General features: G+C 36.6%; 2 protein-coding genes across 12 annotated transcripts in view; one reads left to right on the top strand and one right to left on the bottom strand.

The window, feature by feature from the left end:
• The window catches only part of LOC309620413 (uncharacterized protein), a 90,327-nt gene that overhangs the window by 12,913 nt on the left and 62,904 nt on the right, over positions 1–14,510 (bottom strand). The window lies entirely within an intron of this gene.
• Positions 1–14,510, top strand: part of WNK3 (WNK lysine deficient protein kinase 3) — a 141,053-nt gene that overhangs the window by 74,772 nt on the left and 51,771 nt on the right. For 8 of the 11 annotated variants that reach the window (XM_082376518.1, XM_082376519.1, XM_082376515.1 and 5 more), the window contains 7 exons: positions 694–758; positions 4,115–4,262; positions 4,925–5,041; positions 6,232–6,387; positions 6,469–6,520; positions 8,122–8,271; positions 8,634–9,562. In XM_082376518.1, coding sequence (XP_082232644.1) covers positions 694–758; positions 4,115–4,262; positions 4,925–5,041; positions 6,232–6,387; positions 6,469–6,520; positions 8,122–8,271; positions 8,634–9,562 — 1,617 coding nt within the window. The remainder of the gene's footprint in view (positions 1–693; positions 759–4,114; positions 4,263–4,924; positions 5,042–6,231; positions 6,388–6,468; positions 6,521–8,121; positions 8,272–8,633; positions 9,563–14,510) is intronic. The other 3 variants (XM_082376520.1, XM_082376512.1, XM_082376513.1) reach the window with 1 other exon arrangement.

Below are 14,510 nucleotides of genomic sequence, written 5' to 3'. Positions count from 1 at the left end.
AGTTCATTGAGGACTTTATTTGCCATCCAAAGGAACTTAACCTTATAGAAGATGAGGGGCCATCACAGAGGGTTTAAACTAGGTAGATAAGTGATTGATTTTGGTAGATTTGCATTTTAAAGTCACTGTACTGTCACCAGCGGCAATGCATAGGATGGATTAGATAAATGTTTAACATTATTTTCCAGCAGGGTTGGCATTTGCCTTTATAAACTTTTCTGCTAGATGCCAGTATTGCAGCTGCTGGATACTAACAGCTCAAAGGAATTGTTGGCAGTAGTTTAGTGAAAAGGGAATGAGAGAGAGAGACCATACATTACGTTAAAGCTTGAATCATTGATTTATCTGTTTCTGGAATGGCAGCAACTCTTCCTTTTATTAGTAGTTTTACAATCAGGACTGGAAGCCATTGAAAAATAACACAAACAAAAGTATAAAAAACAATGCTGTCTTTTTTAATGAAAAAGTCTTGATGAATATCAATACTGCTACATTTTATTTTTCTTTATCTTTGGTAGTAACATCAATAATAGGATTGATATAGACATTCAGTAATGTAGACATTTTACCTGGTTTGTGTGGTAACCAAAGTATGAAATGTAACAAACACGTTTTCTGCAATAATAGCAAATTGCACCTTCAGCTTAAAGTTTGCTGTTATCGTAATAAGTTTTATTTCTGTGCTATTTACAGCCTGTATCCCAAGCAGTTGGAGCTGAACAACCAGCAACTCTTCTAAAACCGGATTTAGTTCGAAGGTGAGTATCTTCAAATTAATACCATGAAAGCGATGAGGGTATGTTGAAGTATTGCATTCATTAGGTACTTAGTGTTTCTTGACTGAAGAAGTTTCTGTGTTCTAGTATTTGTGTGTATGTTCAATAAAAATAGTAGATATTATTTTTACTTTTTTATGTTAATAAAGATCATATGGACTATGAAATTATTGACCATTTTCTTGTTCACATTATTATAATATTCTGGGGTTGTTATTTTTTGGCTGCACCACCGTGGCTTGTGGGATCTTAGTTCCCTGACCAGGGATTGAACCCATGCCCTTGGCAGTGAGAGTGCAGAGTCCTAACCACTGGAGTGCCAGGGAATTCCCATCATATTCTGTCCTTAGGAAAATATTATAAGAATTAAAAAAGGAAATAAGAAATAATGTAATTTAAAGTTCCAGCTAATCTAAAGAAATAAATTACAACCAGATATATAATCATATTGTTATTTGGTAGTTGTAAACTAATATTTTTCTCTATCTTGTTCAGATTGGGTTAATTTTTCTTGTTCTGTCTTCAGGTTCACTGATTCTTTCCTTTGTCCTATTCATTCTGCTATTGTGCCCACTCAGTGCATTTTTTATTTCTATGATTGTACTCTTTCTATAATTTCCATTTGCTTCTTTCTTAGTATCTTCTATTATTATGAGATTTTCTGGCTTTTCATTTGCTTCAAAAGTATTTGTAATTGCTCGTTGAAACAATTTGATAATGGCTGCTTTAAAATCCTTGTCAGGTAATTCCAATATCTGATTCATCCTGGTGTTGGCATCTGTTGATTGTCTTTTCACATTCAAGTTGTGATTTTCCTGGTTTTTGGTATGACAGAGAATTTTCATTTGTCTCCTGGACATTTTGGACATTATGTTAGGATACTCTGGATCCTATTTAAATACTCTATTTTGGCAGTCAGTCACTGTGTTTAGGTGCAAAGGTCCTGGTCTACTTTTGTGGACTATGGTTCTAATGACAATTTAGTTTTTAGAGTCTTTGTATTATTATTCTGATCTGCTTGGTTCACCTGACACCATTGGGACCCACTGCTGGACCAAGGGGTTGGAGAGCACTTCTCTAGGCCTGCTGCCCTAAGCCAGCTCTCCAGACCACATGCTACTGGTAGGGTTCCCACCAGCATCACCACAGGAGGAAAGGGCCCACCTGAACCACCTTCTGTTGATAGGTTGGGGTTCAGGAGACCACTGGGCTTGGGTTACCTTTGCCTTTTGGCCCAGGAGTCAGGAGATGCTGAGCTTGGATTGCTTTCTGTCACTGGGTGGGTAATCAGGAGATGCCAAGCTGCTATATTTTTCCTCAAGTCCTGGGAGTCCCTAGCTAGTCTGCCTTCATTTTTTCACTCTTCAGTGCCCTCCTGTGATATTCTACTGTATTATTTCCAGATTTTTTAGTTATACTTAGTGGGGAGGAACGGGGAGAGTTGAGTTTCTGCCATCTTGTCCGAAACCCTAAACTAGTGTTTTAAGATAACTTTGCAAAGTGAATGATACAGCTGCATTGACTAGAATTATGTCCCTTTTATCCTCTGAAGGTGTTATTTATTACTGCTATTTCTCTGTCTATTAAAAAACTAAGAGCAGTATTAATGTATTTTCTTCCTCTACTTGTATTTATGAAAATTCTTTTTCACAGGGACATAGAAAAAATTTTAGGAGTTAGTTTTATTTTTTATTGCATATCTTTATATAGATACTTCCTGAGTAGTTTTTAGGAGAAAGGACTTAACCTAAAAATTAATTTAAAAAATATCTGTTGCTTACAGATCTCATTTAAGTTTCAAATGTATTTATTGGAATTTTTGTTATTTATTGAAATATCTTCAAATTTATTAAAGAAAAAGCTGAAAAATACCTTTGACACAGATCAGCTGAAAGTTAGTCTGCCCTGTCATAATCATATTGACTTGAACCTGCAAAATATAACTAGTTAGAATTAATCATGTTGAATCATTTTCACATCATTCATTTTCAGTTTTTTTTAACCAAAATTATGGTGTATTTTTTCTTCTTCCCTCCCTCCCTCCCTCCCTCCTTCCTTCTTCCTTCCTCCTTCCTTCCTTCCTTCCTTCCTTCCTTCCTTCCTTCCTTCCTTCCTTCCTTCCTTCCTTCCTTCCTTCCTTCCTTTCATTCTATTGAGGTAAAACTCATGTATACCCTTATATTAGTTTTGGATGTATAATAGAGTGATTCAACATTTGTATATATTATGAAATGATCACCACAATAAGTCTAGTTTAAACATCCATCACCATACATAGTTACAAAATTTTTTTTCTTGTGATGAGAACTTTTAAAATCTACTCTCTTAGCAACTTTGAAATATGCAATACAGCATTATTAACTATAGTTGCCATGTTGTACATTACATGACTTATTTATTTTATAACTGGTAGTTTGTACCTTTCGACTCCCTTCACCCATTTCGCCCACTTTCTACCCCCTCCCCCCACACCTGCCTCTGGCAACCACCAATCTGTTCTCTGTATCTATGAGCTTGGGAGATTTTTCGTTTTTTTAGATTGCACATATAAGTGAGATCATATGGTATTTGTCTTTCTCTTTCTGACTTACTTTACTTAGCATAATGCCCTCAAGTTCCATCTATGTTGTTACAAATGGCGAGATTTCATTCTTTTTTATGGCAGAATAATATTCCATTGTATATACATACTACATTTTCTTTATCTCATTTTCATTTCTTTTTCTGTTTCCTGCACTATTCCTGTCTTCCACACCTCATGTATCCCCTGTTGAGTTTGTTACATAAACAGCTATATTTTGAGTGAGAATTGGTTTTTAGAAGTTTTATTTGAACATATTAATAAGAAAAACCCCAAAACAAACAAAATAAAATTGATCAGGAACATCCCCTGATAAAAGGTTCCACAGAGGTCCATCACTAGCAGTGTTTTTCTTTCACTCCCACTACTGTGAGATGTTTTCCCAATACATACAATATAATCTCAGTGTTTCATAACTTTTAAAAACAGCTTTATTGAGATATAATTCACATACCATTAGATTTTCACCCATTTAAAGTGTACAATTCAATGGCATTTAGTATATTTGCAGAGTTGTGCAGTCATAACTTTTTGAGAGATATTGTACTACTTATATATTTTATTTAAACATTATTTATGATTTTATAATTGAGGGTTTTTCTTAGAATTTTACCATCAAGATGGAATGATTCTATCCACAAAGGAATTTCAGATGTTAACTCTGATTTGGGTTAAATATTGGACTTTGAGAATCATGGAATAATGTCTTCTCTGAGAAATTGAATTGGAATTGCTTTTGTTTTTTTAAAAATAATAGTTTGAATAATGATGTGGCAGCTGTGAAGGAAAACACCAATACCCCTGATAACCCAAGTGGAAATGGCAAACAAGATCGGATCAAACAGAGAAGAGCTTCCTGTCCTAGATCAGAAAAGGGGACTAAATTTCAGCTTACTGTCCTTCAGGTCAGTGTATAAATATGATTTGGTTAAGAGTGCATGTTGAGGTCTGGGGGGTCAGGGAGGGGCGATGTTGCTGTGGAGGTGAGTATAGAGTATTATGAAACTCTGCAGCAAACACTCTTGAACACAAATCTTTGTATATATACCTGATTATTTCCTTATGATAGATTCCTAGAAGTAGAATTAGTGGGTCAAAGGGTATGAAGATTTTTTTAAAGTTTCTAAATACGTATTTCTAGGTTGCTGTCCATAAAGTTTGGACCAGTTTACATTTCCATTAGCAGTGCATTTTCTTTAGCTTAAAGGGTCAAGTTGTGGGAGAATTTTGGAAATGAATGACCAGATTTAGATCTTTGCATTGCAGATAGCTATAGTGACCGTTGTAACTTTTTTTTTTTTGCCTTTTCATAAAAGTTGTGTTCCTTTTCTTTCCCACAGGTTCACATTTCTAACTTATTTTTTGCTGAATAATTTGAGCCTTAGATTTGTCATACAATGGTTGTTTAGACAGTATTTCATCAAGGGAAAAACAATCTTTTTAGATTCTGAACAGTTTAAACCATTTTTTTCATATATTGTATGTGAGCTCATCCAAATGTTTCCTGCACCATTTACAAAGAGAAGACAATGACTGACTCTTAAACTAGTGACATGTTTGTGCCCAGGTGTCAACCTCTGGAGACAACATGGTGGAGTGTCAACTGGAGACACACAATAACAAGATGGTCACCTTCAAGTTTGATGTTGATGGTGATGCACCAGAGGATATTGCAGACTATATGGTAAGTACAGTAAAACCAAATTATTTTCCCTTCAGCATTCTGTCTCTTTTTCCTCTCTAACTCTCCCCCCGTTTATTCAGAGCCATCTTTTTTTAGGGTACTGCTAGTTTTTAAAATTTGTACGGAGCTAAATTGGTTATGATCAAGAGTAAGTCACTATACCTCCTCTGGTTTCTGTATATTTATGTGTAAAATATGAGGGAGTTTCATTAAGAGAGGATCTAGGTCAGTGGTTCTTATCCCTAGCTGCATGTCAAAATCACTGGAAGAGCTTTTTAAAAACAATTCTGTTGGGAATTCCCTGGTGGTCCAGTGGTTAGGACTCGGTGCTTTCACTGCCGTTGTCCGGGTTCAATCCCTGGTCGGGGAGCTAAGATCCTGCAAGCCACGTGGCGCAGCCAAAAAAAAAAAACCCCAAACAAAAACTAAAACAAAAACAATTCTGTTGCCTGGGTCCCTAATTAAATCAGAATTTTTGGAGATGAGGCCTAAGCATTAATAGTTTGTAAAGTTCCCCAGGTAATTCTAATATATTAGCTACTGATATAACATCTTACATATAGGTGTTCAAGTAATGTTCATTTCATTTAGTTTTTGTATTTTCTTTGAATTGTTAGGCTTAAGTTACTATTCCCCTCCTCTTTTTTTTTAATGGGGATGAGCTAGGGTGGCATGAAGAGTACATAATGCTTTTGTTTCTGCCAGTTTTCTTTGTATATACATTCCTGGCCAAGCAGAATTTAACATTTTAAAAGTTAATAATTTTGTCAGTCTGCCTCTTATTTAATGTAGTATTTTCTGAACTGTCTCTAGGCCATTCTTTATCATCTTTAGATATGCTTCATTTTGTGATTTTTTTTTTATTTAAAAGCTTTTGCGTTTGGACATCCTAGTTTTAAACGTAAACATTACCTCAGTTATGTTCTTCAAATGGCAATCAATTTATAGAATGCCAGATTTTTTTAAAATGCTGGCTTCTGGTAGGTAGTGCCAATCTGACAAATGTCAGTGGTCTCAAAATAGAATAATTTAATGTATTATGTGGCATTTTATTGCTGGTCTTTGTTAATTCTGTTGTGGCATTTAGATCTAAATACCTAATTTATTTTTCTTTATGGTAGTCACCATATTATAATTTTGAAGAAACTAAATTCATTCTTGTGAATAGAATTACTTTTACTTTTGGATAGGTGGAAGATAACTTTGTCCTGGAAAGTGAAAAAGAAAAATTTGTAGAAGAATTGAGGGCTATCGTAGGTCAAGCCCAGGAGATCCTTCATGTCCACTCTGCTGCAGAAAGAGCCGTTGGAGTTGACTCTATTACTGTGGAATCCAGCAGTAGCCACGTAAGAGCAATTGCTTAGCAAATAGGTCTTCTCGGATATGTATCAGGAACTTCTTTATTTATCTATTCATTTTTAATTCAGACAGGATCATCTGAACAAGTACAGATAAATTCTGCATCCACTCAAACCAGCAGTAAGTATACTTAATAAAATTTACCATTTGGCTTTTGAAGCAAGACATTTGGAAACTTTTAATGTACACACCTTGGGAAAGATGTTAGCCAATAAAGGAATTTGATAAATTGTTAATGTAGGTTTTCCCACACTTTGAAAGGACTTTATAGCCCAGAAATAAGAAGTAAAGAGTGAGAAGTAAAACCATTCTCCAGATTTCCTCCAAGTATTGGTTCTTTACCTGATTAATTTATTTCTGAGTTTTTGCATGGTATGTTACCAGAGAAGCAGTCACAGTACTGCTGACCTTTAATGGCTTTATTGTTTGAACTTAACTGGTTAAGTTTTTTTTTTCCCCTATATGAGATGGACAACAAGTTTCTTAGCTAAAATCATTATGTTCTAAGTTTGCCTCATGTTTTAATAGCATTAGTATCTTGATTTCATTCCACCAATGATATGCTTCTACCTGCTCTGATCACTGATAAGTTTTTGTAAATCAGATACCAGATAAACTGCCAGGGACTAAAAATGGGGTCTTCTATTTTCTTTTCTCATAACCTTATCTCTCCATTCTTCTCAGCTCTGGTCATGGGTATATTTAGAGTGTCTGGGAGGGGGAGAAGAGCCACAGACGAATGAGGACATCTGAAGGAATTATAACAGCATGAAGAAGCAACAGGTGGTGTGGGAGTCATGGAACCAGATACCATTACCCTCAAATGTAGTTTGTGTTAGGATGTCAGGGTTCTCCTCTGTCTTCTTTTTCTCATTAGCAGGAGTCTTGAGTAGATTTCTTTTTATTTATTTATTTATGTCTGTGTTGGGTCTTCGTTGTTGTGTGCGGGCTTTCTCTAGTTGCAGTGAGTGGGGTCTGCTCTTTGTTGCGGTGCACGGGCTTCTCACTGTTGTGGCTTCTCTTGTTGCGGAGCACAGGCTCGAGGCGTGCAGGCTTCAGTAGTTGTGGTACACAGGCTCAGTAGTTGTGGCGCACAGGCTCAGTAGCTCCGCAGCATGTGGGATCTTCCCGGACCAGGGCTCGAATCCGTGTCCCCTGCATTGGCAGGCGGATTCTTAACCACTGTGCCACTAGGGAAGTCCCTGAGTATATTTCTGACTGGCAAAGTAGGGTAAAGTTTAAAAGAGAATAACTTTTTTGAATAAGTTAACAAAGTAGGTGTACAGATGTAGGGGCTTATTTTACTTTATTTTTTAAGTTGTCATCCAGTAAAATAGACTTTTTTTTCTTTTGGTGTAGGGTTCTGTAAATTTTAGTCCTCTTATAGATTTGTGTAAGCACCACCATAATCAGGATACAGAACAGAAGATGTAGGTTTTAGTGGAAAAAGTGCTTTTTGTTTTTTTCCCAAAAGTGCCCTGCTTTTAATTGCTATTGATACAATGTTTGTTTCCGTAGAATCCAAAATCCTTCTCTAAAGATATCTTGTGCTTAGTTGTTAGAGTATTTGTCAGTCAGGGTTAGGAGGTCTGGTCTTATAAGTTACACATATCCTAGTGCCATTGGAAATGGAGATAAAAGACAAATCGGTGTTTTAACCTGGTTTCCTTAGTCAATAGGTAAACATATTGACAATTGCTTAGCATATTAATTTTTGCCAGTTCTTTCTACAGATGAATCTGCTCCTCAGTCATCCCCAGTTGGTCGATGGCGATTTTGTATCAATCAGACAATAAGAAACCGTGAGGCTCAATCTCTTCCTTCTCTTCAGCAGTCCATGTCTACAGTTCCTGGGCTAAATCTGCTTTCTAGTAAGTGTTTGTTCTCTGCCACCTTTATCCAGACCTGGAAGATGGGGATGCAAAATATATACTGTATCTTTAACTTGTTTTCATGGGTATTTTATGCTTATGAGAATTTTCATAAGCATTTTTGAAGATGTTAATGTTAGGAGGTAACTTAAGCCATTTAAATTTTAAAATTTATGAAAAAAAAGGAAAAGCTTTTTCTCCTTGTTAGGTTGAATTCTGTGTATTTTGAGTCTTATTTACAAGAGTACTTTCACATAGGTTCTAATTTGCCCCTTGCTCCTCCTGTTCCTTTTGAGTTTGAGTACTAGTCCATGCTTTGTACTTACCAATACATGCTTAGCCATTCTTTGTTATTGTTCCAGGTCCAAGAAACATAAGTAATAAGGAAATATCACAGGACACGCTGCTCACTCTAGAAAATAATCCATGCCAGCGTGCACTTTACACCTCCACATCAGAACACAAGGATGTAGTTGATGGTAAGATTTCTGAATATGCCAGTGTAGAAACTAAGCTGCCAGCTATACTTTATCAAGTGGAAGATGACAAGCAGATAATGGCACCAGTTGCTAGTAGTTCCAGTCATACGGCTACTTCAGTTCGTGCAGTTCCACTTGAATGTGAGGGACTCACCAGCCAAGCAGGCATATTCCTACCTGTGTATCCAGGTCACCAAGCTGCCAGTCAGGCAGTTCCTGGTGAGTCAACTCAGATTGCTCCTAACTCTCTTACAACCCTGGCATTTATGTCTGATCAAAAGCCTCAGTCCTTACCAGTGCAGCAGCCAACTACGGATGCAGAGTTTATTTCCCAAGAAGGAGAAACCGCAGTGATCATGGAAGCAAGTTCTCCTAAGATGGTCATTCCCACTCAGACCCCTGGCCTTGAACCAACTAGCCTTCTGTCCTCTACTGTCGTGGAATCAGATGGGGAAGGACCTCCAAAAATGGAGTTTGCAGACAACCGAATTAAAACTCTGGATGAAAAATTAAGAAATTTGCTCTATCAGGAGCATAGCATATCTAGCATCTATCCTGAGAGTCAGAAGGATACGCAAAGCATAGACTCTCCGTTTTCTTCCTCTGCTGAAGACACAGTCTCATGTCCAGTGCCAGAAGTCATAGGCATCAGTCACTGTGGAGTTCAAGATAGTCCTGCACAGTCCCCTAATTTTCAGCAGACAGGCTCTAAGATTCTGTCCAATGTGACTGTGAGTCAGCCTGCTAACATATCAGTGTTCAAAAGGGACCTGAATGTGATAACTTCTATACCCAGCGAATTATGTTTACATGTAAGTATCATTCTTTCTAACCAATTCCTTATCCTATGCTTTTAAAGAAATGCCTTCTTTTCTAAAGTTCTGTCCTTTGAAATGAAATGATCTATGTCACAAGATTCTGAGGTCACAGGTATTTAAGAAGGCCATAGCTTAGGCTGCAGGGGCCCAGAACTTAATAGAGACGGTAGAACTTTCTTGGTGAGAGAGCCCTCTGGTGAATTAGCTAGGAACTTGTGAGCAATGTTTCTTTCTGTATTAATGACAGAACAGGACTGACTTATAGATTGTTTTAGTGGGTAGGAAGAACTTGCTTTTAGATTTCCACTTAAAAATGCCTGTTATCAGTTTCATTTTTAAAAATATTATGGTTTTAATTTAATCTTGTTTGTGGGTTTTTATTTATTTGAAAAAAATATTTTAAAAGAAAAATTTAAAAACCCCATAACCTCATGACTTGTTTTTTTTAACTTATGTAATGTAGGAATTTAATTTCTCTTCTGTTCCTTCAACTCATAGGTATAACCACTATCTGGTGCTTATCCACTATATGGTACTAATCCTTCTTGACTTAAGCTTACACAGATCTACTTACAAACCTACAACTTCTTATTCACAAAAATAGTATTGTGCTATAAACATATTGGTCTACAACTTAATTTTTTAATTTTACAGTATATCATAGACATATTTTTAAATATTTATCACTGTATCTCTTTATTACTGTTATTATTATATAAGTAGTATATGCATGTATATAAAGTAAAATCCACCCCACTTCTAAACCTATAGACACAGCTGTTGATAAATCTTTCCAGACATGGTTTTCACTAATATACAAATATTTATATAGCACTTCTTTATATGTATTATATCTATTTACAAAGACACAGATACATACTATATATACACATACTTCCTTACATACATGTGCTGTTCTAAATTTTTTTCCCACTTATGGACATCTATCCATGTCAGTATACATAGTTCCACCTCACCTAACTTTTTTAAAAATATATTTATTTGGCTGCATTGGGTCTTAGTTGCAGTGCACAGGCTTCTCTCTAGTTGTAGCTCTTGGGCTCTATAGCGCACAGGCTTGGTAGTTGCGGCTCACGGGCTTAGTTGCCCCGCGGCGTGTGGGATCTTAGTTCCCCAACCAGGGATCGAACCTGCATTCCCTGCATTGGAAGGCGGATTCTTAACCACTGGACCACCAGGGAAGTCCCCTCACCTAACTTTTTTAAACAACAGCATAATATTCCATTGAGTAAATATAATTTAAGTACTTATTTTTTTGGTAAACTAGTAATTTAAAATTATGCAATTAATGCATAAACGCAAAAGAAATTCAGAAGGATAGAAAATTAAAAGGAATTGTTGTGTTAACACTCCCACTACCCAAACAATATTAAGTTCCTGGTTTTAATTCTTGTGGTCATTGCTATTAATAACTTATAAATAATATACTTATCGTTTTTTGATTTAGTAATTTTATACAATAAATTTTTACTCACTTCTATGAAGGGTAGAGAAATTATATTTTCCCTTTCCTCTACTTTTCTTCCCCATACACCTCCCAATTTTTATTACTTAAATTACTTTTTAACATTGGCAAAGTTTATAACATCTACATTTTTTTCATTATCGGTTGTGCTTTGTCTGTAGGTTGATTGGAAGAACTGAAAATCAGTAAACAGCATTTATATTATGATTATTTGTGTTATCTGATAATCACATAATGTGATTAGAACCATAAAAAAATGAAATGTAATTCTCTGTCATTTAAACTTTGTTGCTCAAGAGACTCTTCCAAGTGTCAAGGTTAAATGGATTCTTTTGTTTGTTTCAAGTGTCCATTGCTACATCTAGATCAAACTTATTACCTGCCACTGTTTCTGGTGTCCTAGAATTCCTTTTTGTTTCCCCCCTGAAATGCTTCTATGAGTCATATTTTTAAATATGTTGCATGGGTGACCAATTTGTTTTTATTTTTTTAATGTCCAGAAATATCTTTATTTTGCTTCACACTTAAGTACAGATGGTAGGATCATTTTGAGTTAATTTTTGTGTATGGTGTGAGGTAAAGGTCCAGCTTCATTCTTTTGCATGTGGCTATCCAGTTGTTCCAGCACTGTTTGTTACTTTATTCTTTGTTGTTATTATAAATGAAATTGTTTTCTTAATTTCCTTTTCAGATTTTTCATTGCTAGTGTATAGAAATACGATTGATTTTTGATTGTTGCTGTTGTATCCTTCAACTTCGCTGAGTTTTTTTATTAGCTGTGATAGCTTTTGGTGGATTTTCTATATAATATCAGTATATAAGATCTTATCATCTGTGAATAGAGACAGTTTTATTTCTTCATTTCCTATTTTTCTTATCTATTAACTTTTCATTTCACGCTTTTTAAAAAAATTTTTGGCTGCATGTGGTCTTCATTGCTGTGCCTGGGCTTTCTCTAGTTGCTACGAGTGGGGGCTATTCTTTGTTGCTGTGTGCGGGCTTCTCATTGTGGTGGCTTCTGTTGTTGCGGAGCATGGGCTCTAGGTACGCAGGCTTCAGTAGTTGTGGCACGCGGGCTCTAGAGCGTAGGCTCCGTAGTTCTGGCGCACGGGCTTAGTTGCTCCGCGGCATGTGGCATCTTCCTGGACCAGGAATTGAACCTGTGTTCCCTCCATTGGCAGGCAGATTCTTAACCACTGCACCACCAGGGAAGTCCCTCATTTCATGCTTTCCATCTCTTTGTCCTTTTGCTTTTTGTACTGGGAGAATGTCTCAACTTTTAAGCTGTTTATAATCTCCTATTCAGCTATTTTTTTTATGTCAAGGATTGTATTTTTAATTTCTAGTAACTATAGTTCATTCTTTTTCTTATGGATATAGTATAATCACACATCTCTTTCAACATATTAAAGTCTTATTCTGTGTTATTAATGCTGTTTCCTTGGGTATTCTGTTTGTTGAGTTTAGTGTTTTCTTAAAGTGCTGATTTCCCAAAAGTGTTGGTGATTCTTCGTTGTGTACTCAGTTTTTCTTTTTCCCCCATAAGATTCCCTGTTTGTCCGTTTGTAAATGCTATATATAATTACTATAGCCTTACTCCAGTAATTGTGGGAAAAGCGTGGGACATGCTTCCTGGCCCTGGGTATTGCAACTTGTCTTTAATGCTGCCCAGAGGGAGGTCCAGTAGCTAGTCTTCAAAGGTAGCAGGGCTTCCCCTTACTCCTGGATCTTGTCTCTTCCGTACATTACTGACCTTTTTCTTGGCAATAAACATTTTCCTCCTTACCACTCTTATTTGGGAGCAGACACCTCTGCTGTCTTTTGTTCATTGTGGAGATGAGGTGGGAAGGTGCCCCAACCAGTTCACTCGTCCATTCAGTGAATATCTGCTGAGCAGTGAATAAGTCAAGATCTCTGTTTTTGTGGAGCTCACATTCTAGTGGGGGAAGATAGAGCCTAAACAAATGAATAAAGGGCTATGATAGGAAGACTAAGGAATTACTTTATATAGGGTGGTCAGGGAAGGATTTGTATGTAATGGTGACATTCATAGGTGGAGACCTGTTCCAGGAAACAAAAGAAGGCCAGTAAGTAGGAGAGTGTTATAAGATGATGCTGAAGTGACAGATAGGAGACAGATAGATTGTTACAGCTTTGTAAGCGTTCTGTCCAACCACCCATCCTTTTGGTTGGCCAGGGCGCTCTCTCCTGCTGCCCATATCTACCACCTGAATTCGCTGCATTTTGAAACAGTTCCTGCATATGTCATCATGCATTAAAGGAGGCTGCTTTTTCCTCCTTTAATCTTATATGCAAGGCTTCTCTGGTGGCGCAGTGATTAAGAATCCGCCTGCCAATGCAGGGGACACGGGTTTGGGCCCTGGTCTGGGAAGATCCCACATGCCACGGAGCAACGAAGCCCGTGCGCCACAACTACTGAGCCTGCGCTCTAGAGCTTGTGAGCCACAACTACTGAGCCTGAGTGCCACAACTACTGAAGCCCATGCACCTAGAGCCCATGCTCTGCAACAAGAGAAGCCACCACAATGAGAAGCCCACGCACCACAAAGAAGCATGGCCCCCGCTCGCTGCAACTAGAGAAAGCCCACACACAGCAACGAAGATCCAACACAGCTAAAAAATTAATTAATTAATTTTAAAAATCTTATATGCATGTGTCTACATCTGTTTTTCCTGTTGTACCTGTGGATTTGGGTTGGTAAGGGAGGCTAGAACTTGTATTTAATTTATCATCTTGATCCAGTTATTACTTAATAAAAATCTTTTCTGTAATTTCAGTGGGACCAGTGCAACACTTTCTAAATCATAATATTATTGAGAGTTTTTTCCTCTTTATGAAAGTAATATTACTAGTCCAAAGTGGGACTTTGGAAAATAAAAACTGTTCAGAATTTTACTTTTAATAACTGCTGACTTAAGTGTTAATAATGCTTACCCCAAACTGCAGTTTACTTAGTGCCGCTTAGGCTGTCTTCCTTCAGACAAATGCTGAATCCCTTTCTTTGAACTTTTACTCTTTTAATTTTCTAAATTACTAGGGGCCATTCTCATGTTTCCCAAATTATTTCCGGCTGTGTATATTAATTTTTTGTATTAGTTATTATAAGACATTTATTTTTAGAATACTCAGAATACAGCAGCAGTTAATTCTGGTTTTTGAGGGGAGGGATGGGAGGACAAGAAGAGGGAAGAATGATTTTGTAGCCAGCTGTGGCCTGATGTTAACGATTTTTAGAGTTTAAATTTGAAATAATTTTGAGGTCCATTGTAAATTTCTGTGTGCCTATATAATGTAAGAAACTTGATTTGGTAATATATTTCTGTAAATGTAAATGCCTAGATATCTTGTTTTTCTATGTTTATCATGTGTGTCAGGCATCTTTAACTCTCTTAGATAATATAAGCATAAATGAAAATTTCCATTTTAAGATCATA

The sequence above is a fragment of the Balaenoptera borealis genome (assembly GCF_965194805.1).
Source record: "Balaenoptera borealis genome assembly, chromosome: X".
NCBI classification, from domain to species: domain Eukaryota; kingdom Metazoa; phylum Chordata; class Mammalia; order Artiodactyla; family Balaenopteridae; genus Balaenoptera; species Balaenoptera borealis.
Note: the sequence above shows the minus strand (reverse complement) of the source record. Positions and strands in the feature narration are given on the sequence as shown.